At 44.5% G+C, this 27,564-nt stretch overlaps 1 protein-coding gene across 2 annotated transcripts in view; it reads left to right on the forward strand.

Annotated features, from left to right (window-relative positions):
- LOC105432026 (uncharacterized) overlaps positions 1 to 21,902 on the forward strand; it is a 46,823-nt gene extending 24,921 nt beyond the window's left edge. Inside the window, exons 3-6 of one of the 2 annotated variants that reach the window (XM_011646608.3) lie at positions 436 to 709; positions 3,667 to 3,831; positions 18,787 to 18,863; positions 19,291 to 21,902. In XM_011646608.3, the coding sequence (XP_011644910.2) occupies positions 436 to 709; positions 3,667 to 3,831; positions 18,787 to 18,863; positions 19,291 to 19,882 (1,108 nt within the window). In that variant the 3' untranslated portion in view covers positions 19,883 to 21,902. The remainder of the gene's footprint in view (positions 1 to 435; positions 710 to 3,666; positions 3,832 to 18,786; positions 18,864 to 19,290) is intronic. The other variant, XM_089071216.1, reaches the window with a different exon arrangement.
- The last annotated feature ends 5,662 nt before the right edge of the window (positions 21,903 to 27,564 follow it).

Here is a 27,564-nt window from a genome sequence, read left to right on the forward strand (position 1 = left end):
TGCCCCTTCGATGACCGTGAGCGGGTCAACCCTAAAATTATCGCGAACGATCCCAGATCATTGATCGCTAAAACGCAATGCTCTTATTATTTCATTGAAAATATCCGAGGAGAGTTCTACTTCTGTCATTAGCAGAAGAGACGAAGAAGTCAATTGAGTTTCAGTTAATTTTATCGAACAGCCGTAAACGTTATTCTAAGAAACCGTTTCATATCGGAATCGTCATAAGAGTGTTCACAATTTCTGCATCGAGTCGAGAATTTCAATTTAATCAATAACTTGATTTGAAGAATTGTAGTATTAATTTCTGTATATTAGTATATATAGTAGTAATTTCTGTACGATGAGTATGTTAACAATTGAAAAGTATTTTAGATTTGATTAGAGATCGAAGAGAGAGATCTCTTCTGACCGAGAGTGTGTATTTGTGTGCAGGCGGATGTTTCCGACGTGTCGTGTCTCATTCAATGGACTGAAGCCAGACAGCCGATACTCGGTTCTGATGGACATTGTACCGGTTGACAATAAGAGGTATCGGTACGCATATCACAGAAGCTGCTGGCTGGTGGCCGGAAAGGCGGATCCGCCGGCGCCAGCCAGACTCTACGTCCATCCGGATTCGCCTTTCACGGGCGAGCAGCTCCGAAAGCAGGTCGTCTCGTTCGAGAAAGTCAAGCTTACCAACAACGACATGGACAGGCATGGACACGTGAGTATCTTCTGAAAATTCCTCCACTCCTTCCTCCCCCCTCCTCCCTCCCCTTTCTCCTCTTCCATTAAAAGATTAAAAGATCTTGTCTCATTAAGGTCAATCGCTGAATTTACGGAGTTTGCGTAGATTGATACGATAATCGAATTCCTATAATAACTCCTGCCAATTTTCGAAAGATGTCGAATAAGTTAAGAAATATAAGAGGAAGAACGCGCGCGTGATGGAGAGCGTCATTAGTTTTGTATCGCTGATCGAATTAAGTTTTCCAAACTCACTTGAAGCTGTGAATAAAAACTAAGTAGCTCAGCGCTGAGCATTCTGTATGAATTATCTTCGTACTTCCGGCGTTTCCATATCGGCGGTTCTCTATAAAAAGCAGGATTCCGACGAAATGCAGACTGCAATTCGCGTTACGACGGATGTGCTAAGTTTCTTATTGAATTAATTAATTAATAAGCCTCATTCGGCCGTCTATTTCTTGCACGAAGGCATCCGGTTAATTCCTAGTGACACTTGTCAGACCGCCGCGAAGATCGACCTCTATTATTAAGTACTTATAACTGCAAGATGAGTAACTTAATCACACGATTCGCGCGCGTTTACGTAGTAAACGCGCATCGATTTCCCGACGCGAAAATGTAAAATGTCTCGAAGTGCCGTTCTGAATGATCCGCGAACCGGTGACAGGAGAAATGAAATAAAATCTTGCTCCTTATTTCTCATCCATCCAAGTTTAATCCTAATATTAGGGAGAGGGAAACATCGATTATATTTTTACGCAGAAATAAAAAACGTATAAAAAACAATTGTAATTATTCTGTATTATTTTATTTAATAATATTTATAATCTCTCTGAACGTTACTTTTAAAATTTGTAATAAAAGTTTTCCAAAAATCTCTACATCTCAGGAATATATTTTATTTAAGATGGATTGAATTTTTGAAAAAGTACCATTACATACTGTACCTCATTTAGCTAGTAAATTTTAATTGTCGCATTCAATTGAAAGTTTCTTTTCGGACCGTCGACATTTTCTGATAGACGGAGAATTTTCTACGTTTCCTCGCGATGAGGAAAAGGGGGGGGGGGGAGGGGGGCAGAGGGCAGACGTGGCCGTTCCAAGACAACTAGCGCATTAAATTTTTACACGTTACTCGGCGCAGCTGCGGCTAAAAGTACGACATCGTCGGCATCGAAGACAGCGAGTGCACGCCTACCGCGTCCTCCGGTTGTTGCATTAATAAATCGACCGGCATCGATTGTTAGGTTCAACAAAGTTCAGCAAAGTGGAACGCAACACGGCAGCATTTCGCCTCATCGCGGAAAGCTTTTATGCCGCATTTATCTTACCTTCTCACGTTCTACCGTTTCACCGTTCGCATCGAAGAAACATTTTTCCCCTTGGATAATTTTCTTTTTCTGTAACTGCGGTAACTGTGAGACAATCGATTTAAATGAGTCTGCAATTGGTAGAGTTCAACGGTGATGACATTGCAAAACGTTTATGAGAATTTTGAAAAGCGTGATGTTTCAAGATAATTAAATGATAACGTGCGCGTGATATCTCAATGTATGGAGATTATATTTGCATTTGGCAGAAATATCATTATGTCTATGAGAGAAAGAGAGAGAGAGAGAGAGAGAGAGGGGGGGGGGGAGAAGAGAGAGAATTAATCGAGTCAATTTTTCATATTGCTTTAAAATCAAAAAGTCATCAAGGATGTCATCACCGCAAATTCAAACAGCCTCGCGACGTCCCACCGCACGTCTCGCTTATGAAAAGGAGAAAAATGACGCCGATAAAACGAATTTCATCGTAGCGCGATTTAGTCGCTCCACGGGATAATTTGACAGTCCGTTGTCTCGTTTGTCATAAGACACGGGAATCTCAGCCGCGCGTCTTCGCCCGCCTCGCTCTTCTTTCGTCCCCCGCTCCGTCTCATTGTCAGCCCGAGTTCCTCTTTCTCGCCGGCGGATCGGAGCCCTTAATTCATCGGATGACTGACGTAAATAGGAACTCCGATCGGGGCAGCGCTTCTTCACGGTACTCATTTTGTATTCAGGGTATTACACGCTGCCAGACGCGGGCAAAGTGATTCTTTTGAACGGTAACGGGGAGCGCGCCCGGCCCGAGATGCTCCTAATTCATACGCTTTTTCATCCCGCGGCCGATCCCCGCCGTTGTTGTTAAATGCTATCTCGGCCTCGTCGCCGATTCAAACCCCCCCCCCCCCCTCCCGCCCTCCCCAAAGTCAACGCAACGTGAAACTCGATGTAATCTCGCGTCTTCGTCTCCGGGAAAAGATGTGCCGTCAGCGATTCGAGAAACCCTAATGGTACCCGTCGAAAACAAGAACTGGATGGAAATGCGAAGCACAAAGAGACGCGAGAAACCGTCCGATGATATCCACATCCACGTTCCAGTTGAATCGTTCGGTTAGTTTGTTACGGCGTTAATTGGACGAAATCGGACACCCGCGATTTTTTTTGTAAAAGATCTTCCGATTGCAACGTGTTTGTTACTTTTTATCCGTCTCTTTGAAATATGACTTGACGAGCAACCGTTTCAATTTCACCTTGCGAAGATTAATTTAATGATAAAAAAAAAAACGTAGCGTGTCGAAAATTCAAGTTCCATTGTCATTCAAAATCATCGGTCATCCGCAGCTCGTTTGTGTATCATGACGCACCTGGCATACGAAGAATTCATTCGCCGGGAGCGTTTTAAATCGATACGAGTAACTATTGCTAAAGTTCTGTCTATTGTAAAGCCCATCTGATACTTGGATGAAGAATGGGAACGGAGGGACAGGTGAGGGAGGGGAGGGAGAAAGCGTCTATTTGGAAAATCGAACGTTCACCGGACTTTATTTGCGAACGTATTTATTTCCCGTCGTTCACCGTGTGCCGAGTGGTACGGCTGACGATACATACATTTATCGATAATTTGCAGCTGGTCCTGAACTCCATGCACAAGTACCAGCCGAGGATCCACCTGGTGAAGCGGCCGGACTCGGGCGTGGTGAAGACGATCGTGGACCTCGAGAAGGAGCCGCACAAGACCTTCATATTCCCGGAGGCCATATTCACCGCTGTCACCGCCTATCAGAATCAGCTCGTAAGTTTCACTTTGTTTCTCGCTACCGTTGCGACTCTCGTCGTTCCTTTTGCCCCTCGCTCGCTCTCTTTCTCGCTCTCTTTCCCCACACTCCTCGTCCTACCTTCGCTCGGCGGGTCCGTCCGTCCGGTCATCCGTCCAGTCGCCTCCGGTTCTCCGCGTCTCACCACCACGTCTCGGCCGCACGGGACTGGTTCCTCCATTTCGCCCGCCGCGGCTCTCTTTCATCCTCGAATAATCGTTTCTGTCGAGAGCGAACGAAGACACTGGCGTAACACCTCGCGGATACGTCGGCGTTAACGAGCGCCCTGCATGCGCTACGCTCGCGCGTATCGAAAGAATTCGCTCGCTTCCTTCTTGCGTAGCGAATTACGCCACATATTCCGGAATTTTACTCTCTTTCTTCTTTTCTTAAAATGTATATATCACTTGTGCTTATTGAAATACGATGTAACCCTTTGATAATGATTTTTTTGTTTCTTATATAAAACGAGGAATGTATATTTTTCTTCTATAGATTTGCGACATGTTGAATTCGAATCAGTACAATTTTATTTTTGACATAACAATCTTGACAGTAATATAAAAGAGAGAGAGAGAGAGAGGGGGGAGAGAGAGAGAGTTAGATACATTGTAGCTTAAGATTTATTCCTCGACACTTATTATTAAGCGGCAAGTTGGCGACGTGGCATACGACTCAAAACAGATATATACTAAGAACGCGCAAATCTCCAAATAGACTCGCCATTGTTAGAATGCAACTATCAAAATGTGCAGCACGCGCAACAGTCGAGACGATCGTAAGGAGAACGCGGCATCTGCCAGTCGTAGTCCCGACCTCTCGGCGAGCCGTCTTCCGTGTCCAAGTTCAGATTCCGTGTTCAGCGCGCGAGAACGGCGGGTATTATCGTATTTCACGATAGTCATTTAGAGCCAGCCGCGACGTCATGTGTGGTCCAGGTCAGCGTCGTTCGCATTCCACGGGCGTCGCGGCGCGTCCCGTTCCGCCGCCGCCATCGCCGCCGCGCCGTCGAGGGGGCTCCGTTTCGTCGTTCCTTCCACGCCACGTCGGCGGCTGGAATTTCGGATCTCGACAGTAGGTAAGATCTATGATCCTCGGAGGCGACAACGGACAACTATCTGGCATCGTTTCCGATGCTTATCCCGGTCCCATTTAATCGATTTCTCTTCTCGTTGCCGCGAGAAACCACCATGATGCGGTCGTGCATCCCCTCGAGGGATGACAGGCTTTTTTTCAGAGGAGGAAATGCACAGTTCTCGATTCAGGCGAAATTCTTTAATCCCTGGAAGGCTACGCACGTGGCATGATTATAATTCTTTTTATCATCACCAAGAATCAAAATTTTGTTTTTATCGTATTATAAGAACATAATGATATTTTTATTCAACATGAATAATTTCTTTTGTATTTTAATTAAAGTAATTACTTCGATTATGTAACTTACCGTTTTAAATGCTAAAATTTTTTAATTATTTTTATTATTTTCTCACTGAGAAAATATTTAGAATATCTACTTAAATGTTGTTGGCATAGATAATTTTTACAATGAAATACATATGGCAATACAATTATTGTAACGGAAAAAGTTAGCAACAATTCGCTTGAGCTAATGTAACAACTTGATATAATCAAGTATCTTACTGCATACAAATGTACATATCTTACGTTCGATATCGTTATTCGTGATGTTCATTGCGAAACACATTTCATCTCATTTGGATTTGTCGTCGTTTCAATGAAAACGACTACTTTGTCGCATTGGTAGACGAAAACCGACGGAATCAACATTGGTGACTCTAACGGGTGGTCTCCCGGAGATCCTCGACGGCTACGACGACGACGACGACGACGACGACGACGAGAGCGACGCGGCTGTTGATGATGATGATGAGGTGCGAAGAGACGCCCCGGCAATTACCTCGGGCCAGTTTCTCTTCCACGTCGTCCTCTCTTTTGTGCTTCTCGCTTTCTGGCGTCCTCTCGTTTCGTCATTATCGTTCTTTGCGGTTTCCTCGTCGTCTCCGAGCTCCTTCCGTCCGCCTGTGCGTCGCCGTTTCTTTTCTCTCCTCTCCCCTGTCTTCCTGAAGAGAAGCATCGAATGTCGTCGACCGATCGTCATTTCGATTGTCGAGATCTCTTCGGGATGATAGCTGGCATGCTGAACGTTCTTTCGTGCCGAGCGGAAGTCACGATCAGTCAGAAAGTAACCTCATGCGAAATGCTTGTCATGAATGTTGGCAGATTTACCGGAGAATTTCACATTTATGCAAAGTCTTGATCTCTTTCTCCAAGTGTTCTTCGTAACTTCAATCAGTATTCTCTTTAATCCTCTTCTGTCAGATTATCAATTAATAATTATAGAGAGAAAAAAAAAATGACAACTTGCCGAATGACCCTTGAATTTTCCTGGCATCGACCAATGGCGGTGCGTGCGAAAATCGCTGTCGCGACTTTTCAACGAGCTCGAAAATAGACGGGGTGGAGTGTAAAAGCGGCGAAACCGGGAGGGAAGAAGCAGCGGGCGATCATCGCGAACGTCGACGGTGGGCGCCGCGGTCGAATAAGAGCAAAGAGACGGAAAAGGACAGAGGTGCATCGTGGAATGCGCGTTAGTGACGTAGAAATGCAGTCGAGCGCGCGACTGCGGGCGGCGGATGTTGCGTGGTAGATGGATAGGTAGATACGACTTGTTTAGAATGTGAGACAAGTCCCCCGAGAGATTCGGTGAAAAAAAGGAGGCTACAGTTGTTGACAAGATCGGGATCGGCGATATATTAAAAAGACCGCACGGAGAGATGGTTGATGAGCTTACAGAGATATACGAGCCTGAAATAGTTGCGGGCAATAAGATAAAGCAAGAATATTAATAACATTAGTGGAATGCAGGGTCTCTCGAGGGGATGAATGGCGTTGGCAATTTCAACGATCACAATGTAAACGGCCAATTTTCATTCCTGCATTTTATTTACATTAATGATAAATGCGGATCAAAATAGCGTTTGCTATGTGTTTTGAGCATTCCCATACGGCACACCAACTTTGCCGCAATGTTGCTGCAATATAGCTGCAAGATCTATGCTGTATGTATACTGATGGGTTCGATCTTCCTGGACGGGATCTTCCGATCCTGGAGATGCCTAATGTACTGTACAGTTAACAAAAAGGATGAAGGATTCTCGCGTGAAACGCAAGATACCGCAGATCAGCGGCGACGAGTCGCGGTTGGTTACCAATGGCAAACGATCTTAGCACTTTGGTTCGGACTCCCCATCGGCGCCGGTACATATCCATATGTACAATCTACCGATTTTTGGAACAGATTCCCCGTTCACCGGCGTACACCGGCTCGAAAGCCATTCGTCACGGTTAGTGCGTTTCCTCGTCACTCGTCGTCGTCGTCGTCGTCGTCGTCGTCGTCATCGTCACAGTCATCGTCGGGGGTGCGCTCGTTTAGCGGGGACCACCTTTTTTTTCCCGGCAGTGCCGCATATCGTTGCGGACGGCGCTTTTTGCTTTCTGCTTCTCCGGCCAGGCTTCGCGCTTCCCTCCTCGAGCCTCGTAACGACCTACGCGACCGACTCGATTCGTCTTTCTCGCTCGCACCACGTCATAATTCATATCCTAACTGCCGCCTCTCTTCCTTCCCTCCGGCCGCACGCTCTCTCGCCGGGGAGTTCCTCCATCCGTTCTGCCGACTCCTTATCGCCCCCTGATGTCGCCTCCTCTCTCATGGTTAGTCGTGCTCTTCGTCGTTTTCCCCCTCGTTCTCCTTTCCTCCGTCGTTGTGGACATCCATTATGCGAGCTAACGCTTCCACGGACCGGACTCCGTCGGAGTCTTTGGCCTTTCTCACTTCTTCGATTTTTCTGGAACGCAAATGAGTTATAAAATCTTGTTCGCGATAATTCCAAGCAAGCTGAACTTTGATATATTTTTCCTTTGCTAATCAATGCCAGTACTATATCTTAATTCAATTAGAAATATAGAGGTCAAAATATAGAGGTAGATTACTGCTCTACCAAATTTTTTATTTAAAAAATCAAATTTTCTAATTGAGTTTACATTCAGAATTTATCTGTAATTAATAACGTTTATATTTTCTCAATATTTGTATCACAAATTGAAGAAAGTTATCCATTTTTAAAGATATTTATTGGAACGACGTGTTATTCTCAACGAGAATGAGTTTTCGATTTTCCAGATTTATTTAGCAGTACAAAATCTGTCATCGTAGCTCATTATTATCGTTTATTATTTGCAGAAAGGCTTACATCACTTCCATAATACAAACTTCAGTTCTTTTCGTTGCTTTACATTTATCGACGATACAGTCGTCGCTTTTGTAGTCGTCTATTATTCGCGCACTTTGTACTCGCTTTCGTTGCTCTTGCCGCACCGAGGAGGTGCCCAACACTTCCCACTTTTAGAAATTTATTTGTCAACAAAGAGGAACTTCGCTTTGTAGTATTTCTGGTCGTCGTGTTGGAAGTCCGACGCTCGGCAAGCTCGAAATTTCTCGACTGCATGCGATATTACGATCCATTTTCATCTATTCTGCTTTTCACTGTTATCTTTATTAAGTTCAAATCTCTTTGACTGCTCGCAAGTTACATATTGTATTTTTTTGATGGGAAAAATATCTATTTGAAACCATTGGCTTTATATTAGCACTTAAATTTTATACATTTGATAATGGTCAATATATAAAATTATTTTCATTTCTCTTGATTTTAAAATAACACATCTTCATTTTTATCACCTGAATATTTTTCTCGTGTATCTCGAAGAAATTTGTAATCCGACGTTTATAAAGAATAAAACATAACTTTTATAATGGGAGTTACAGCTATATATAAAATTGTATTATAAGCAAACAAATAGTGATTAACGTAATGTTAGATCGATCACCCTACACGTATCTAAGTTGTATCAAACTAATTGAAATAATCACACGAAATTATGTTAAGAGTACCTAAATGAATGATATTTCGTGCTCTCTTTCCTCAAGTTTGCTTCTCGTTCCACGGCAGAATTAAGAAGAAACGCACGCATGACGACCGCATGCGTTTCAGTTCCGAGTACCTAATTGCGCAAAACGAAAAACGGAGACGCGAGGCATAAAGACGAACTCCTGATAATTATGCGATTACGAATAATTATCATGAATGTCGCAGAACGTCGTGTTCTGCGGATGTGCGCGAAGTTGTATTTCCAATGGCACAATGCGCATCTCACCCGATATACCCGGTGATGTAATTGCAAACGCGTTTAACGATATGTTTGCGCATGCTCGTCATGTCCTCGTCGCAGGATGCACGATTCTCCCGCCTGCAAAATTGCAGTAAATTAGGTGCGTAAGTGCGCATTAATGATAAATGAGTGCGGTTTGCTTTGCAATCGGCACGATGCGGAAGTTACGTTCCAAGGTTGTAAAACATCATCAAGCGTCATCAAAATGGTTCGTGTTTTTTTTTTCCTTTCATCGTCATAATCGCAGGAATCTTCATTTAATGCGGAAAATTGTACAAATACACAAACATTTGGGAAATCGGACTCTTTATTAAAAAGATATTCTAGCAAATATCACATATACATGTAAATGCCTTTGCAAGCTATTTTAAATTAACGAGGGAGGATAATTATGTTATTCTTGTCACAGTGAAACCGGAATAAAATCATGTCGTAGAGAAACATCTTGACTGAATTCATAAAATCTCGATGTAACGACATGCCAGAAATAATCGCTCGGCAGCACCATAAACCCGTCGCTAGTCTATGTAGGGCAATGTCCAAAAATATGGGCGACTATGCCCCTTAACAATTGCCATATGTGTCGGGCAATAATTCAGACACTTGCCACCGCGTTCGAGCAATACCAAATGAGCCGAGAGAGCCGGCCAAAGAGAGAAAACGGAACGTAAAAGAGAGAAATAAAAATGAGAATAAGAAAGGAAACAGAAGAAGAAAGAGGAGGAATGACAAGGAACAGCGAAAGAAGTTAAATTTGTTGAAATTTTGGATTGGATTCTTTAAAAGAAAAAGAATTTTTAAACCTAACAATTTTCTCTAAAAATTTTAAAACGCAGAGATTTTTCTCAGAGATTTTTTTAAACATTCTAATGTTAATTAGATCTCTGAATTATAACAAAAGTTTGAATTTGTATTTCTTGAATTTGGAGCATCCAGGACATGTCTGTGATCTTTGAATTGTCGAGTTTTTCAATATACAAATTTTTATTTTTGATTTTACGTTCTGTATTTGTTTCCTCTCGCGGTCGCGGATCGACGTTTAAGAAAGGAAAGAGGAAGCAGAAGAGACAGAAGAGGCAGAAGAGAGGCCGAAGAGGCAGAAGGCGATGGTTTTAGTGGCTGCAGGCGTCGGCGTCGGCGTCGGCACGGGCGCGAACGAAAGAAAACATAAATAATCGCGTTCAAATGAGACAGGGAGGAGGAGAAGGAGGAGGAGGAGGAGAAAGAAGAAGAAGAAGAAGAAGGAGAAAGAAGAAAGAAGAGGAAGGGCTGGGCCCCCTCTCGGAGCCACACACGGCGGCGCGTCGGTTGTGTGTCTCGACCTCGTCGAACCTGATGCCCGCCTGTGCGCAATACTACTCCGCCCTCTCTCGTCGCGCTGCTCTCGGCGAAGAGCTGAAGAGGAAGCTGACACGGAGGAGGCAAGACACGGCGAGAATCGCCGCGCTGAGCCCGAGCCCGAGCCCGCTTTCACGCTCATAGACGGACTTATCTCGCGATCTCCAGCGTCTCGGTCCAGCCCGAGACAACGTCTCGCGAGGACGACCAAGGCTACTAAATGTCGCTCGCCCGACGTCTCTCGCGAGGCCTCGAGATATCTCGCTCGATTTCGATGTCCCTCAAAGCCACGGACGCGGGCTGTATTAGAGCCCGTGAGATAAATCGCGCGTGTGAGAATTAATTAATTCGCCTACCAGACGAGACAACGCGCGCGTCACGTGAGCGAGGAGATTAAAATGCGCGCTCTCGCGCTCGTCGACGTCGACGCGTTAATGATCGTGTTGATATTACACTTTTCTCGGGGCCCTTCGACACCGGCGGTAGCGAGCGGCGGATGCGTGTTGCTGCCCGTCGGGAACAAATGGTCGCGTGAATTTTCATGAGTTCGGTATATTATACGCGTATATATCTAGCGTATAATCGAAAGCATCGGTCGTTCCTGTCAGAGATAGAGTGTTTCTTCCTTAGTAAATACAGGCTACTTAAAATCTGATTGTAATTTTAATGAGAGGTACACACCAGCGACTGGTGTGTTGGGACCAGTGTTTTTTTTTTTCCTTCTGAAATATTAAGTATGTATAAATCCAAGACTTCTACTGGAAGATGAAAAACTTTTCGCAAAGCGAGCTTATCGAAACTCGATCATTAGATAACAAAACGTAATTTATTTAAACTCAAATATTTATTTTCTGTAAAAGCATTTTTTTTTATATTTAAAGATTTTTAATATAAGATTTTAATACCTGGGTATTCGGGTAAAATTGGATAAAAAATTAATATCAGAAACTTAAAATTATTGCGTTGTAGGTTACATAATTGATGGATTGATAAAGAGAGAAGTTAATATTTTTTGGACGCACAAATTTTGTGTTCAATTTGGAGCGAATTTTTCGCGGATTTCGGGACCACCCCGTTGACGGAGGCGTCGCGTTTGGATTAAAACGTCGCCCTTGGCGTCTTGCAACCGTCGCGACGTATTTATAAATCAGCCGGCGTATGATAATTTAATTTTATCGCTAGTCGTCACCATAACGGCAGAACGGCGTTTCGGCGGCAAAGGGCGAAAAAAGGCGGCGAGATGGGCGAGCGAGCGTAGCGGCGCGAGCACACAAGCGGCACTAAATAGCGCGCCGAGGCGAGCGAGCGCGCGGGGCCTCCTCTTCCTCAATGAGCGTGTCTCTATTAAATCTATTATTAGATACCCGGGTCTCGGGTGCGAAAGCATCCCTTTCAATTACCTACGGCTTCATTTCGCGCGGTCTCTATCGAGCGTGTGCGTCTCGGGGATCTGTGCGTAAAGGGGGACGATAACGCCTCGCGTAAGCTCCCCCCCCCCCCCCAAAAAGGAGTTTCGGGGATCGCGCGAGAGCCGAGGATATTATCCGGGGATCTAACGTGATCTAGAACGGAGGATCCGAAGATTAGAAGGGCGCGAGGATTAGAGCATTAGAGGGATTCGGAAAGTCGAGAATCTAAAATTTGAGACTGTAAATATTAGATTCGGTTTCAAAAACTCGAGGATCATCGGGCATTTTGGAGGCGAAAATCTCTGCTATATAGGTTCCTAGAAGCTTACAGCCGAGGATTCTTCCCAATCACAATCGATAATCTAAAAGTATAACAAAATCTTTAAATACCAAGGGGCATACAAAAAAGCTTCGAATTTACGGACGCGAAAGCTTCCCTTGAAAATATAAAGAGATATCGAGATACCATCAGCAAACGTTTTTATGTAATACATTGCACAATGCAAAATGTGCAACAAAATGGCACAACAATGGCCAAAGGCTTTATTCCAGAGACAAATAGACTTCCTAACGTTTCCATCATGTCGATTAAAAATCCGTCAAGCTGTCCATTACGGGATCATAATTTACCGTCGCGTAAGGCCGCTATCGCAATTAAGCGCGTACAACACGCGGCGGACGCATAATGCTCGCGTATTTTGACGCGATCGACGCGGCGCGTTCCCCGATAAACGGAATATTATCGTTGCGTGAAATAACGTCGACTTTATTCCGCGCTAAGCTGAAGTTTACGATGCTTATCCGCCGCGTCGCCGGTCGCCTCTCGCGCAAATTAGTCTTGCAAATTCGATTACGAGCGCGCGCCGGAACAATAACGCGAAGCGGTTATCGAGCGGTTATTAGACGAGCCTTTTAATCACCTCCGCGTGCGCACGCCGTGCCGTCGGCAATTTTAAATTTAAATCGGCCCCGAACACGCACGCTTCCTCGGAATTTTCATAATGACCTATCTCGCGCGCAATTAACGACTTCGCCTATCAAAAATCTACGACGCCGCGCGAGTTATCCCGGGAACCGGGAGAAATCAACCGCTTATTATTCAATTACGATGATCATATCAATCGCTGAAGAAACGCCGAAGATCAGATGCCGTAACTCAGATGGAATATCGCCGAGGTGGCGTTGAAAAATACATTGCATGTCATTTTAAAATACAATCCTGCGAAACGTTTCTATCTTTATATATCTTTTATTAACGCAAAGTGTCCATGTTAATAACTCACGCTCGCGGCAATTCTTATAACTTCGTGACAGCTTACACGTTCGTTAATCAGATAACAAATATATCACGAAATGACAAGATTCATGAGTTAGTTAATTATATAAAAAGTAATATATAATTACGAACCCTGACGAACACTCTAAACTGTTCAACTGTTCTTGTTCGAACGCGATTTAGATTTACACCGTTTTCTTTAGAGCTTTATCTGCTGCGTGAAGGGAGAAGCAGAAGGGGGGTAAATTTTGGGTTCGGCTTTTGGTATCTTCGACCGTACCGACTTCCTTCGTCTTTTCTCTGTTTTCTTTGAAGGCGAACTTCCTGGTCCCGGACCCAATCGGATCTGCACGCTAACCCCGACGTGTACGTCGGCGTCCGGAATATCCGGGCCCGCCTGGGTCCGCTCCGCCCACCGTGTTCGCAAATTCTCTCTCAATTTTCATCGGCCCGGCGCTCCGCAGCTGGACATAATTGGCTACCTGTCCTTCGATCAGCCGTGCCGATCTGTCCTCGGGCCGGCGGCCGGCCGGTCGACAACGGGGCCCGACGCCTGCGTGCGCTCCTCACAGAAAATTGCTTTCCGCCACACCGCGGACCTTGGAAACGCGCGAATTTCGCATTGAAGTTTTCGTCGCGTGACACGACGCTTTGAAAGTCGAAGCCGCGACGCTCGCAAGTATACCGGGTGTCCCACTCAGTTTCTACACTGAGGAATCGCATTTGTTTCAAACCCTTGTTGAATGAATATTAAACATAATAATCATCGGAATACTAGAATTCGAAATACTATTTTGAAAATTTAGTTTCAAATAATAATCAATGATATATATTTAATTAGCGTGTAATTATATTTTGTATATTTAATTTTCGTGAAAAGGATAAGATAAGAAATTGAAATTAAAAAATTCTCTCTCTCGACGAGCATTTCTCTAAAGGTTTGATAGCGGCAAGACACCCTGTATACCTGACTTTTTGCGCGCCTATTAGCCGCGTCAGTAATGACGACGGCATCTTTCCGTACGATTGATGCGGGAAGGATTCTTGAAAATTGCTTTGCCAACGCGGTATGTGACGTACGTATATACACCGGGCGGTCGATGTTTAAAGACGAGATCGGAGCCTCCTCCCGCGGGACGTGATGCACCGCAAAAAGGACCGTACAAAGGGACGTGCGTGATGACGGCACGACATTGTCGTGGGTAACGAGGCGAGTTCGCAACTTTTATCCGGTCTTCTGAGACCCAAGACATATCTCGTATCTCGTTTCTAGATAAAAATGCTTAAGTCTTGATATGACGGAAAACAGATATATTTCTGTTCTCTCTTTCTGCAAAATAAAAAGCGAAAAATAGAATTTTTAGAAGGTACGTTTTTTACTTTGATCGAGCGTATGCGACGTGCTACGAAAATTAATAATATTAAAAGTGTATTGAAAAAAATTGGATTAATTTTTGTCGTGTACCAGTTTTTCAAGATGTTTGCTTTTAAATTGCAGAATTTTTCATTTCACGCACGGAAACTTCCCTGTTACGTATATCAGCCATAGCTCGATAATCTTACGGTTAATCGTCTCGTTCTCCCTAATGACTCGCGAAGGCGAAAGATCGCCGGTGATGTCTCGTTCGCGCATCGCGTATCACGCCCGACACGACATGCGTTCTCATGCGTGGCGGAGCGTCATCTCTCGGGATGCATCTCCCCCGAGGATTTATTCGCACGCGGCGGGCGATGCGCTCGGGCATCGGGCTCGGGGGCTACCGGGCCGTGCAGAACGTTGAGTATGCGAGGCGAATTTATCACGCGGTGTACCACTCGCTGCGCGCTACACGGCCGACATCGTAAATCGGTCTGGGAAGTGGTCCAAGCGTTTGGCCGAGCCGTGTCAGCGAAATCGTATAACTTCGACGGGTCGACCACGTTTGTCGGGGAGCCCGCCCCAGTGGCGTCGAGGCTTTAACGCCACATTGCTGGAAATTTCATCCATCAACGCGATCGAACTTTCGTTCACGTCACGTCGACGTAAACATTTAATTCAAAATTTCGTCTAACGTAAGACCTTTGATTACATTCATGAAACTACTAATTTTCCGTTAATGTACAATAACATGAACCATAACATTTGAAAATCTAGCGCTTTTAGCACTAGAAAAATCAAAACTGCAAGTAATATATTAAAATTTTGTTCTTTGTTTCTAACAAATAAGATAAGTTTTAACTGCACTTCAGGAAAATGTTCAAAATTAAGTTAACAATTTTGAGAGATGGAGAAACATGACGTTTAATAAAATTTGCGAGTATAAATCTTGCAACGCCACGCCATTGCGAACCAGCAGACCTACCGTAAAGCAAAGAACTCGACAAGAATGACGGTCGGTAAAACGCGGTAGAGCGCCGATATCAAAGACCAGAAGTCATTCTGAACTCACGTCCGGTATGGTCCGTCTCGCGGATCTCAAAGACCCGCGCGACGGAATATCGCCGGCGATCCGCTCGTAAAGTAACGACGACGACGACGACGACGACGACGACGACGCGAATCGTCAGGCAGACCGATGACGAGAAGCGAATGCGGACAGAGAGGCGGAGATGTAGATGAGAACGCAGTCGGAGGTGGCGAGATGCTGTCGAGGAAGCAACGACGACGACGACGACGACGACGACGACGACGACGACGATAGTGGTGGTAGTGGTGGCGAACCAGATGTTTGGCTAATGATGTCAGCGGAATCGTAACTAAAACCGAGGCGGTCCCGGACTTAGCACCGGCTTAGCCTCAGCTTTGAAGGAAAGAGTCTTATTACCGAGGTCTGCACGTGCTGCTCGTGAGCGCGAAACCGTAGGGTAATTGGACCACCCACTCGACACACCAAGAGTGCCACTCTCCGCTCGTCGCTCCCTCACACTGCCTTCCTTCCTTCTCTTCTCTTCTTTTTTTTTTTTTTTTTTCTTGCCCTCCGTCACCGAGGACGCGAAAAACGGCGGCGAGCTTTCGACGGGCAGATAAACTGAAAGTCGCGCGACGACTTTCAGCCTCGACAGTCGTCAATGCTGACTCGTTCTCGTCCCGCAATGCTACACGCGAAAGGAGAGATGCTGACGCGTGTCTCGTGAGCTTATCTAGAACATATTGCTTTACCGTGGAGTCATCGCGACTATTGATAAACCGGTTAAAGGTATGAAGAACAGGAATGACGGCTACCTCGTATATGCGAACAGAATGACGGCTACTTCGATTGCAGATTACAGATGTAAATGTTATTACGAGATTCGTCGCTGCTCTCGGGAGAGGCTTCCGTTGAAAATGAAAAGACGTAACATCGAAAACGGGGGAGGGGGGGGGGAAATATATCGGCTACTTAATTCTAAAACTGGTACCCGATATGGGGATTGAAACTATCCGTTGTATATTCAGTATTATTATAATAAGGTTATTATGGGAGGATAGAATATCTCGTTTGCTTCCCAGTTTTTCGGAACGGTCCATATTAATTGGACCACCTACGGGCAACTCGAGTTGCGACAAGCGTCTCTCTTTTCCAAATAAATACACGCGTGTTATTCCTCATCTTGAGTAGCGGGAGGGAGGGTCTTCCGAAGGAAGGAACCCGTCGGGAACCCCCCTAGTTGAACCATCGGCAGGAGCGTGTCGTACGGACGAACCGCGCCGCATCTCGTCCGTGACACTCGACCCGGAAGACAAGGCTGATTTATGCCTGCTGGCTCGCCGGACGGAAATTAGATGGGTTCGTGTCGAGGGATATCACTGCGCTTGTTTGACATTTTTATGCGGTACCGCCGATGTTTTCCTACCTCCCGTGCGCTGGCGCGCATGGGAAGGCGTTAATTAACGGCATCTTCTAATTACCCAATTACGAAGCTCAAAACTTGATTTTAAGTTTGGCTAACACCTTTGGTATCTAAGCCATTTATTAAAAAAAGATTGAAAGACATTTATATATTCTCTAAAACTTTTTTAAATATATTTATAATAATATAAATATATATAATTATATATTTTTAATAATATATATTTTAGATAATAAATGATAGATGTGATGCGAAAAATTTTACTAGTCTTCTGTATAGAATATTATCGGAATATTATCGTTTTGTTGTTTAAAAATGTCTTGTAATCATGAATGTTGAATAACTTGCGAAACCTTATGCATTTCGCGCTTAAATATGCGGAAAATTGTGTCGACTCAATATTAGTTTTCATGTTTGGAAACTTGGAAGCGCGTCCAGGTACGCAGGTATCCCTCGAGAATCAGGCAAACGAAAAATCTGTCCTACTCAAAGATTTTGCCGAAGAAGGATAGCATAAAACGAAGTGCGTCGTCGTTTAAATCGTTAACATCGGGGACTTTTACATCCGTCGGGGCCACCTGTGCATCCGTCCCTTTCCGTCGTGGGTGGGCCCCGTAGGTAATGCGAAACATTCAACTTAGGGTGCAGATTTGACTTAGGGTAGATTTCCGTAAGGGTGACGTGCACGAGGGAGGGACAGAGAGGAAATGCAGTCCAACCACTTAAGAAGCTACTACAAACGTGACGATATGTAGTCAACACGTAGACAAACTTTCTCGGATTTCTTCTCGTCGACCACCGTGGCGGCCGATGATTTTTTGAGTGCTGAGCGTGAACAAAGCCGTTCTTTGCCCTCACAGCGAGCGGGCCTGCTAACGTGAAGTTGAAGGATATTAAAAGAAAATAGACTCATTATATTATAGCAAAGCGAAAGGAAATCATTTATTAGATCATGTGAATGAATCTAACAGCGGTACAATATAAACGAGACAATGAGAAATATTGTAACCAGTGTTGTAACCTTTCAAAGAATTATACGAAGAATAGCTTTCTTCCTCTCGACAATGCTTTTGGATTAGAATTAGAGCGACATTTCATTACAATTCATAGTACGCACGAGCATCCCTACGTATACAAACAAACTTACGCTTTTAGTTTCATTAAATTTGTTACGCCTCATAATTTTTCTTGTACCACTTTCGAAACGACCCCGGCTCTTTTGATCGTCGATAAATCGAGAAACTGTCCAATCTACCTATATGTCACAGTGAGAGCTTTATCGAAGGGTTAACGCTTATCGTGCGACATTCAGTATCGGACAATATCGCAGTCGCTTATTTCGCCCCGGTCAAAAGTAATATCCGAGTCGAGTTCCAGCGATGAATCAGCCATCGATGCGACTTCCCGCTATGGTTCGCGAGAGAAATCCCGGGGCCGGTGCATCCCCGATTCGCTCTCGTAACCCCCGCCCGCGAGGATTCCCGTGCATCAGTCCGACGTCCCCCTATCTCTTCTCCGATCCCCCTCCCGATTCCCCTACCTCCTCGTCCTCCACTTCGTATAGGTACGTCGCTTCGCCGCCTTCTTCTAATTTTACGAGCCGTTGACTCCCGATCGATGGAACGAACCGTTTCGAAACAGCCGGCCGTTTTCCGCCACGCGCCGTTGGCCGTCCGGTGACGTAATTTTCCCCGAGCGGAGCCGAGGTCTGTCGCGCGCCGGGTAATAAGATCGGGGAATTTGCGAGAGATCGCCGATGTTAATGCGAGTCCGGAGGCGACCGGATCTCCGATCGCCAATCCTCCCGTCCGCCACGTACTAATCGACCGCCGTTTTTCCGCCTGTTGCAGATCACGAAGCTCAAGATCGACAGTAATCCATTCGCCAAGGGCTTTCGAGACTCCTCACGTCTTACTGACTTCGAGAGGTAAATTTCTTGCTAACTGACATACGATGACGAATTTGACGAAATCTGCCGTGACGAGATAATTTTGTTTTACATAAATCAATGTCAAGTCTTATTAGAAATGGACCTTTCATGTCGCTATTGAAATTGGATTTCTTTTTCGAATACCTCTTTCCTTTTTGAATATATATATATATATATATATATATATAGTTAAGGTTATTTTTTGGAACATGAAATCGTCGGTAGCTATCGCAGACTTAAAAGAAAATCATTAATCTTTTAAAGCGACGCCAGAATTTATATCAAAAGAAGTTAAATCTGAAAATTTGGAAATGGAACGAATGGCCGAGCAATAAATTTTACTATGTAATGACTAAGAAAATTTTGTGATTAATATCTCTTCGAAGAATTCTGTAGCTAGAAGACGGTATGCATAATGGAGCAGCTTCCCTTTCAGGGAGACGATGGAGTCAATGCTGGCTGAACAACAGTCGCTAAGGTTTCCGCATCGATTGCCATTCGAGATGGAGCAACTTCAGGCGGGCGCCGTGAGCAATCTCAGTCTCGAGGAGAAAGCTTTATGGGCTGCGCGTTCTCAGATGCTGCTGAGAGCGGCCGCGGCCGTGGCCGCCAGCCCTTACGCTCAGCTGGTTAATCCCGCTTTGGTATACCCGGGCGCCTCGGCCGCTGGTACCAGCCATCAGCAGCAGCAGCAGCAGCAGCAACAGCATCAGCAGCAGCAACAGCAGCAGCAGCAACTGGGCCATCATCTTTGGTGGGCCTCGTCGATCGGGTCCACTCTCTTCCAGCAAATGGCCGCGTCCAGCTCCCAGCAGAACCCGACAGGTCCCGCGGCCCCCCGACCGCTCTATCCGTCGCCCCTTGCCCTGGCCCACCACCGATTCTCGCCCTATCACATGGCGACCGTCCCCAAGTCCTCGACGCCGGCTGCTCCGTCGCCGTCGCCGTCCAGAAGGGCCACGCCGTCACCCACAGATAGTCTCAGCAGGGACGCCCAGGATCTCTCGCCCTCGTAGTCCCTCGCTTTGCTAGAAAAGTACTGGTCGTGTTTTTCTTCGTGAAGAGACTCTAGAGGGAGCTTGAGACACTTACTAAGACTGCGCGATAAAAGCTGCTTTTTCTCATTCTCAGAAATGGAAGATTCCCGTTTAATTGGACCGTGAATTGCATTGTGATTTTTTTATGAAAAAAATCTAATTGCTCTTCATGTGATGAAAGTCAACTTTTCTCTGACTGAGACCGGAGCGTAGCGATTAATACCTCTTGCAATATTCGTCTTCTTTCATGGAGAGAACTGACGAAACTTTTTGCGCGCGGTGAAAGTCGATTTCCATCATGTTATTTTTACTATAAATCTCGTTCTTTTTTAGATTACTAGAATTCTTAGCGATTACAGAATTTTCTCATTTAGAAGTGCAATATCTATTATGTAGTTAATTATTATGTTTTTTTTTCCCTTATTGTATTATTAAGGAGCCGGTCTCTATTCCGTTAGACGAGTACAGGATGAACGCGCCTTCGCACGTATGCTTCGTATGCATGCGTAATACGTGATAAAGCATTATAAAATATTTGCGCAAACGGGGATCGATTTTCGTCGCGCGTGTCACGCGTCGTCGAGAGACATTGGGAGGACGATGAGTATCGATGAAACGTGCAGAATTCAGCATGAATAGTGACGATAATTGTAGTGTCAAAGGTTCTCGATGGCGCCAGTCGAGTTGACCACGGCACGAGTTTGCCGCTCTCTATCTTTCTCTCACGTCACGACGGATGGAGCAAGGGAAAGAAACGTAAAACTCACGTTACCCGAGAGTCTGAATGCTGGCCTTTCTCAGCTGAACTCTCGACCTTTGGCGAGCATGGTGGCAAGCACAGAGGACTGGAGTCGTCTCACGTGACTCGGCGATTCCGTTGTCCTTCCGACTGAACCAACTGGGACCGAGAGGAGGTCGATCTGTACATATCCTTGCCTCGATTCACGATCAGAAGCGATAGGACTGCCGATCCTGGTAGTCAGGATAGACCTAAGGATCTATCAGCATCTTGAAACTGATAGAGATAAATATCGTCGCGCAAAAATTTGACGCATTTGCAAAAAATATCGAGAAAGTATTCTCAATTTAAGTTTTATTTGCTTTTATTTTTTTTTTTTATTTTTTTTTTTTTTTTTTTATACATTTCTCGGCATCACAGGTTGATCGTCCGATCGCAAATTCTCAAAAGAAGAAATTACGAAAAGATAACTCGATTTTCAGAAAGATTTTTGTTGTGCGCTCCATATTTCTACATTTTGTCTAAAAACTATCACTTCGCAGTTGCGTATTTTCGCATATGTTAGAAATATAATTATACGTTTTTTTTTCGAAGTCGAATACGAGCGATTGTAAAGATCACGGTGATCTTCAGCGAGTACCTTCAGCGAATCGCACGCCCGAGAAATACAAACGGATTGTAAATATGTAACCATCCTGGTTCTCAAGACGGCATAATTGCCGTACATAATACACGTATATGCATCCTTAAGGGCAACTAAGTTGTACGGCGAATAAAGTCTATACTTGTATATAGGTATACATATATCTACTTGCGATATAAGATAACTACGCCTCTATCTCTTGTAATATAAGCTGTATATTTCATATCACGAACTATTGTTATCGTTATTTATGTTTCAATTCCATACTTCGGCGCGGGGAAGCGCGAAGTGAGCCGATTGGACGCGATACGTTTCGATTGAAGGAAATCTATCGATTTTACGATAAATTGTTTAAGGAATCGAAGATCTTTGAACATTTGAAGATTCGATTTTACGGTGAAACCGAGAAATCGAAGGATATAAGGATTATTGGAGGATCTCCGAGCTGCACTTCGCGCGTTCTCCGCAAGCACCTAAAGGATTATTATCGCCGCGGCGATTAGTGTTAGTGTAGAGCGTTATATTGTTAATGCTTGTGTTGTGAGGAAACGCATACACCTATTGCTGTGCAAGCTACTCCCTTGTAAATAAACCCTAATAAACTCTTGTACCGAATATTTCCGCGCCGCCGTTCCGCCTTTTTTCTTTGGTCATCTGGTGCGTTTCTTTCACATTCATTCCCAAAAATTATCCCTTTTAAGTTATAAAAATTGTAGGAGAACAACATATCTAATTGCATTTTCAATCACCTACTCAAGCAAGAATTTAATCTAGAATAATCTGCGCAGGAGAGATATAAATAATACAACCTTTCCTTCTCTCTCTTATAGATTATTTCTCGTCCCGTCGCAGATTATTAATCAACTACTATTCTCTCATCTTTGACGTAAATGTGATGTGATCAAGAAGGTAAGGAATTATTATTCCGGGTGCAATGATTTTGCTCGAGCTGGCGTGTACACGCTTAGGCAAATGTTGTCGATTCTGTACGGTTAACCGGCTACAGGATGCCCCGTTTAAAGGCATCATCACGCGATCCTCAAGCCGACCGTGCGATTAGGGGATGAAGGAGTCGCCATTCGCTGAAAACGCAAGCCGGCGAGACCGCATGTTCGTCGACACGGTCACGAGATCGATCTCTCGCAATCAACATTTTCGCTGAGAATTTTTGTTAACACGCGTGACATACATGTACCACGACGAAAACCTAATTTCCATTTCCACTTTAATCTGTTGAGATTTAAGAACCTTAAGAAAAGAAATTAGAATTTGCATTTCCACAGCATTATACACATTAAATTCTATCTCGCATTTTTTTGAAATTAAAGTCGACCGAACAGTCCTTTTTAGCAATTTCTACAGATTCTCTTTTGTAATCATCCCGATATGTATTTATCTTATCCAACACCCGTTAGATCGCATAGGAGAGCCGTAATTTTCACTGCGTCGTTAATTGAAATAATTAATTAGTAGGTTAAACTTGGATTAAATTTATCGTTCGCCGGGACGTTCGCTTTATTAATTCGTCGGGCGACGATCGTGTCGTAAAGTAGGCAGGATGAATATATTTCCGTCGTTACGGCCGTATCGGGCGGGCATTAGGCATGAATAGTCGCGCGGCCGGCCGATCCATCCTTCGGTCGTAAATCACGCGTCGCGTTCGGCACGAAAGGGGCGACGGGATCCGGTATTAGCGACGGCGCCGAGAGGAGTGACATGGTGAGAGCGTTACGGCGGAAAAAGGGAAAAAGCGGCCGGCACGATGTCTCGTCGTCGTAAACATCGAGGATGTCCGGCCGCTTGAGGGGAGGGACCCTCCCGCCGTCGTAAAGCACGCGATCGCGATCGCGCCATCGGTAAAAGGACCGAGGACGCATGCGCTGCCTTCGCTCATTAAAGTGGAGCACATTTCATCGCAGGAGAATGACTTCTGATGAGAATGTAATTTACAAAAAATTTATCACGGACACCAGAAGACACAGTTTTACATCTTAATCGCTCGGACATTTCAGGCGTATCTCGGACTCTCTTTGATCTCACCTCGGCGCTGTTTGATATGTCACATTAAATATTTTTTAATTATATTAACTTTTAGACTTTGTAATGTCTTCATTTCTCGTACAAGATATCACAGAGAGAGAGAGAGAGAGAGAGAGAGAGAGAGAGAGAGAGAGAGAGAGAGAGAGAGATCTCAATTGTACCTTTTTTACGGTGTATTAGTTCTCTCAAAAAAAAAAGTTATCTTTCCGACTTTGAACTTTGAAGAAATATTCACGTTTTGCTCCCATCTAGCGTGGGTTCCGTGGGTACATTTATATAACCGTGTAATTTCGCGCAAGAACGGCGCATTATCGCAGACAGGAGGCGAATTGTTCCTGAATGGTCTCGCAGGACACCGTCGCGGGGACAACCGTCGCCGAGGTGTCGGCGAGCTGACGGTGGCGTTTTAATGCGGAATGAAGGCATTATAAACCCATTAGCTGGTGGGCGAGCCCGGGCCCGACTTGCGAATGTGCGCCCATCGCCGTCGCTCTTTATTTGAATACACAAAACATTAACGGGCTTTGCCCGTCTTGCCGCCGCGCCGGTCCACCCTTGGCGCCGATCCTGCCCGCATCTTTCCGTGACGTCGTTTTTACCAAACGATTTTTTAGCTCACTCCCGGCGAATTTCTTAATTTACTCGCCTTTGCGAATTTGCGCGACATTTCTTTGATAGGACATCGTGACGGATGTACCTTTAGCTCGTCTAAAAAGTTTCGATTCTCTAAAAATGTCTCTCCCCCTTTCCGGACCTGCCAGTCCGATTATTGTGATTTTGCTTAACGTAACGCGCACTTTGCAAACCTTTATACCCTACGGTGCTCGTTAAAATAATACACCCCTTCAGATATGATGTACAACGCGCAGCTCCGTCTTTACTTACAATTTTTGATATTTGCCGCATTCTTCTTCGCCTCGAGATACGCTCGTCTTACTTCGTACCTTATTATGTTAATTTGTACTTTACAATCTAATTCCTTCTATATAGAATGCCCGCAGGGGGATTCGCGCGTATTCTAGAATATGTAATAAACTTCACTCTTCCTTTTTCGCTCTCTCCTAGACTCTGTTCGTTTCTCTTCCTTCGTCATCTTCCTTCTTCTTTCTCCCTTTGTCTCCTCCTCTCATCCCTCCTCGGAGAGATACTGCGTCAGTCTTAATAACAACTTGCTTAACCGACTCACGGCACCGTTCATCCAGCGTGTCTGTTAAATCGTTAATTACCCCCGCGGGAAGGTGAAGCCAGGGGAAGAACGGTTGGAGAGAGGAGAAAGATCGGACTAAAAAGTGCCGGACCTGGAGAGAACAAACGCGGAGGGAGCCAGTTTGCGAAAAGCAACGGCCAGGAGGAGGACTCGGATGAGGAATGACGACGACGATCGAGTCACCTCATGCCCTTTTTTCCTTGTTCCTCCTCTTCTCCTCTCGCACTTTATGTCTCTTGGCAGCACCATAGCGAAACGCCCACTTCCTGGCCGATTCACGGCCGCATTATTCCGCATTTGAAAGCTAAAGGAATATGAAAATAAATCGACGAAGGAAAGACGGAAATAAGAAAGAATAAAGAAAGGGACGAGAGAGAGAAAAGAACTGAATTGTCTAATTTGAACGTCACGGAAAAATTTGAAGAGAGTGAACGGAAGGGGGAAGAGCAGGAATAGAAGGAACATTTATTAGGAGTATTAAATGTCCCAGGTGCTAAGAATCTAATTATCAGATCTCCAATCGCCCATTCCGATTATTTATTCTCAAACACTAAGGAGGCATCTACTACCCCTTCCGACCGTATTTCGGTTCTTGAGGAGGCTCTTCAAGGATGACCAGGATTTTTGATCATATCATCAAATCACACGTCAATGGAAAATATAGATAGTCTCTATTTAATTTATTTATAAATATATAGATACCTCTCTGATACATTAAATTAATGAGGATAAACATTCGTTTATCGAAAATTAATATTATTAGGAGTAACTGTTATTATTAGACATATATTTGTCATACATGTATTGTTATTTGAAACGAGACTTTTTTTGGAGTTGAATGATTGGAAAAGCAACTTTTAAATTTATCAAAGAATTAACAATCGCCTTATCTCTGAATTACGTGGTATTCAAAATCTATATAAATATATGCTATCATATGATTAGATTTTGACATTAGAATTTATTGGCGTCTTCCTACGCTTCCTGCATTGGAGACAGTCTATTGTCACTCGTTCTCAAAAGCAGACAAAACAGCAAATATTTGCTAGAAGGCGCATAAATTATATCCTAGAAATAGAATTTCGGCAAAAGTAGTAGTGATTTTAGAAATACACGAAAAGAGGAAACATTTTCTTTCGAAACATTTTTGCAAATGTGAGCCCTGCGGGATGCCATAGAGAAACAGGTAGCCGTAAAATAAAATGGCGGATGCCACTGATATCGATTGGATAGCGTACACGTCCACGCGTGTGCACAGCCGCCGCCACTGCCGTTTCACAATCTCGCATAACGGCGAGCCCCGCGGGGCAGGGTGCCGTTTGCGGACGCGCACGCGGGGGATGATCATCTCGACTTGGCGAGATGGCACCCGGTCGGTTGGTTATTAACCAATGCACGTCGTCCGCGCGTGTTTGCTTAAGCACCTATTAATTGATTGAATTAATTTGACGACGTGCTGGATGCTGCGAGGCTCCGCGGGGAGTCCCCGGGATTCGGAAGCGAGACACCTGTCGTTAACGAGAAATAACCCTTCGAACATCAGAGGGTGATACCGGCAATACCGTGCGAAAGATCGAACTTGTTGAAAAATCAAACGATCTGGAAACGATCCAGGGGGATGCCCTAAAAAGTCACGTGTTCTAATCTGATTGACATTTCCACACTACAGCAACGGCACGCGATTTCCAAAGGTAAAATGAAAGTGATAACATTATCGCTTTCAGTCATGCGAGAACGATATGAATTTACTATCTCATAATAGATTATTTCAAATTAGCAAACTGTATTACGGACCCGTGTACGATTGGATAATCGTCTGGTGCGTTCCAATGTATTTCAAAAACGTAATTTATCCTAAGACTGCGCGATATGCGAATTTAATAAGTTATTAAACGTAAATAGAGCGTGTTGTTAAAGCGATAGCCGGCCGTAATTTACTTCTCGTTGTAATTCATTTCTCACGTTATTGCCACGGTTAGTCTTGACTTTCAGTGTCTCATTACTTTTTACATTTTTGTGGAATACATACAGCAGTCGCACATTACTTACTTAAATAATACCAAGAAAACTTATAAATCTCGCAGGTGCCCAGTTAATTAAATTCTAACCCATTTTAAATGAACGTCGGGTGAGCCAAAAGAAAGTTGTCATCATTGAGATACGCATCAATACGATTTTACAATTTCCCGCGCGTTAAAGAGATTCATTATTCCTCCGAAAGTCGACGATTGGTTCCTTTTAACGACGTTTCACCTCGCAGCGCTCAAAGGAGAGAACCACCCGGTGGTCTTCGTTAGATCGGACTTGGCTTGGGACGTTGGCTCGCGACATCCGAGCTAGGTAAGTTAAGAAACGAGCCTAGGTAGTATGGGTGCCACCCAACTACCGAAGCCGGTCGGAGGGAGAGAAGGACGGGGGATGAAGAGAGAAGTGGAGAGAAAGAAGTTCTCGAAGGGCGAAACCCGAGCCGACCCCCGGGGGAGAGGGGGGGGGGGCCCTCGCCCTCTCTCCTCTCCTCCCTTTTTCCATCTCCGCCGGATAGAGGCACCTCTATTCGTTCATTCATTCATTCATTCGTTCGTTCGCTCGTTTCTCGAGCGTGCGCTCGGCTCACGGACCTACCGCGCGTCGCCGCTAATCTCGATTTACAGCTGGAAGAAAAATCGATCGCACTCGACATCCAATCGGGTGTATCGGAATTGGGTTCCGATACTGGGCGTCGCGAACCCAGCTCTCCCTTTTCTTTTTACCTTTTTTCTTTTCGCTCTTCTATCGTTTTTTTCAGCAAAACTCAATTCGGAAACGAGCACCGTTGCTCCTCTCTGAAATAATTGCATCAATCCGATTGGATTAGAAACGTAAAAAATATTATTTTGTACTATAGCAATTGATATGTTCTTTTTAATTTTCTATTTTTTTTTTTTTTTTTTTTTTTTCCTCTATAATTTCACATGATTTCTACTAAAGAAAATTTTTCAAATGTAATAATTTTTTCATTTTTACACAAATTGAAATATAGATCCAGAAACAAA

This window comes from Pogonomyrmex barbatus, unplaced genomic scaffold (assembly GCF_055798465.1).
Source record: "Pogonomyrmex barbatus isolate J1 unplaced genomic scaffold, ASM5579846v1 scaffold11, whole genome shotgun sequence".
NCBI lineage: Eukaryota > Metazoa > Arthropoda > Insecta > Hymenoptera > Formicidae > Pogonomyrmex > Pogonomyrmex barbatus.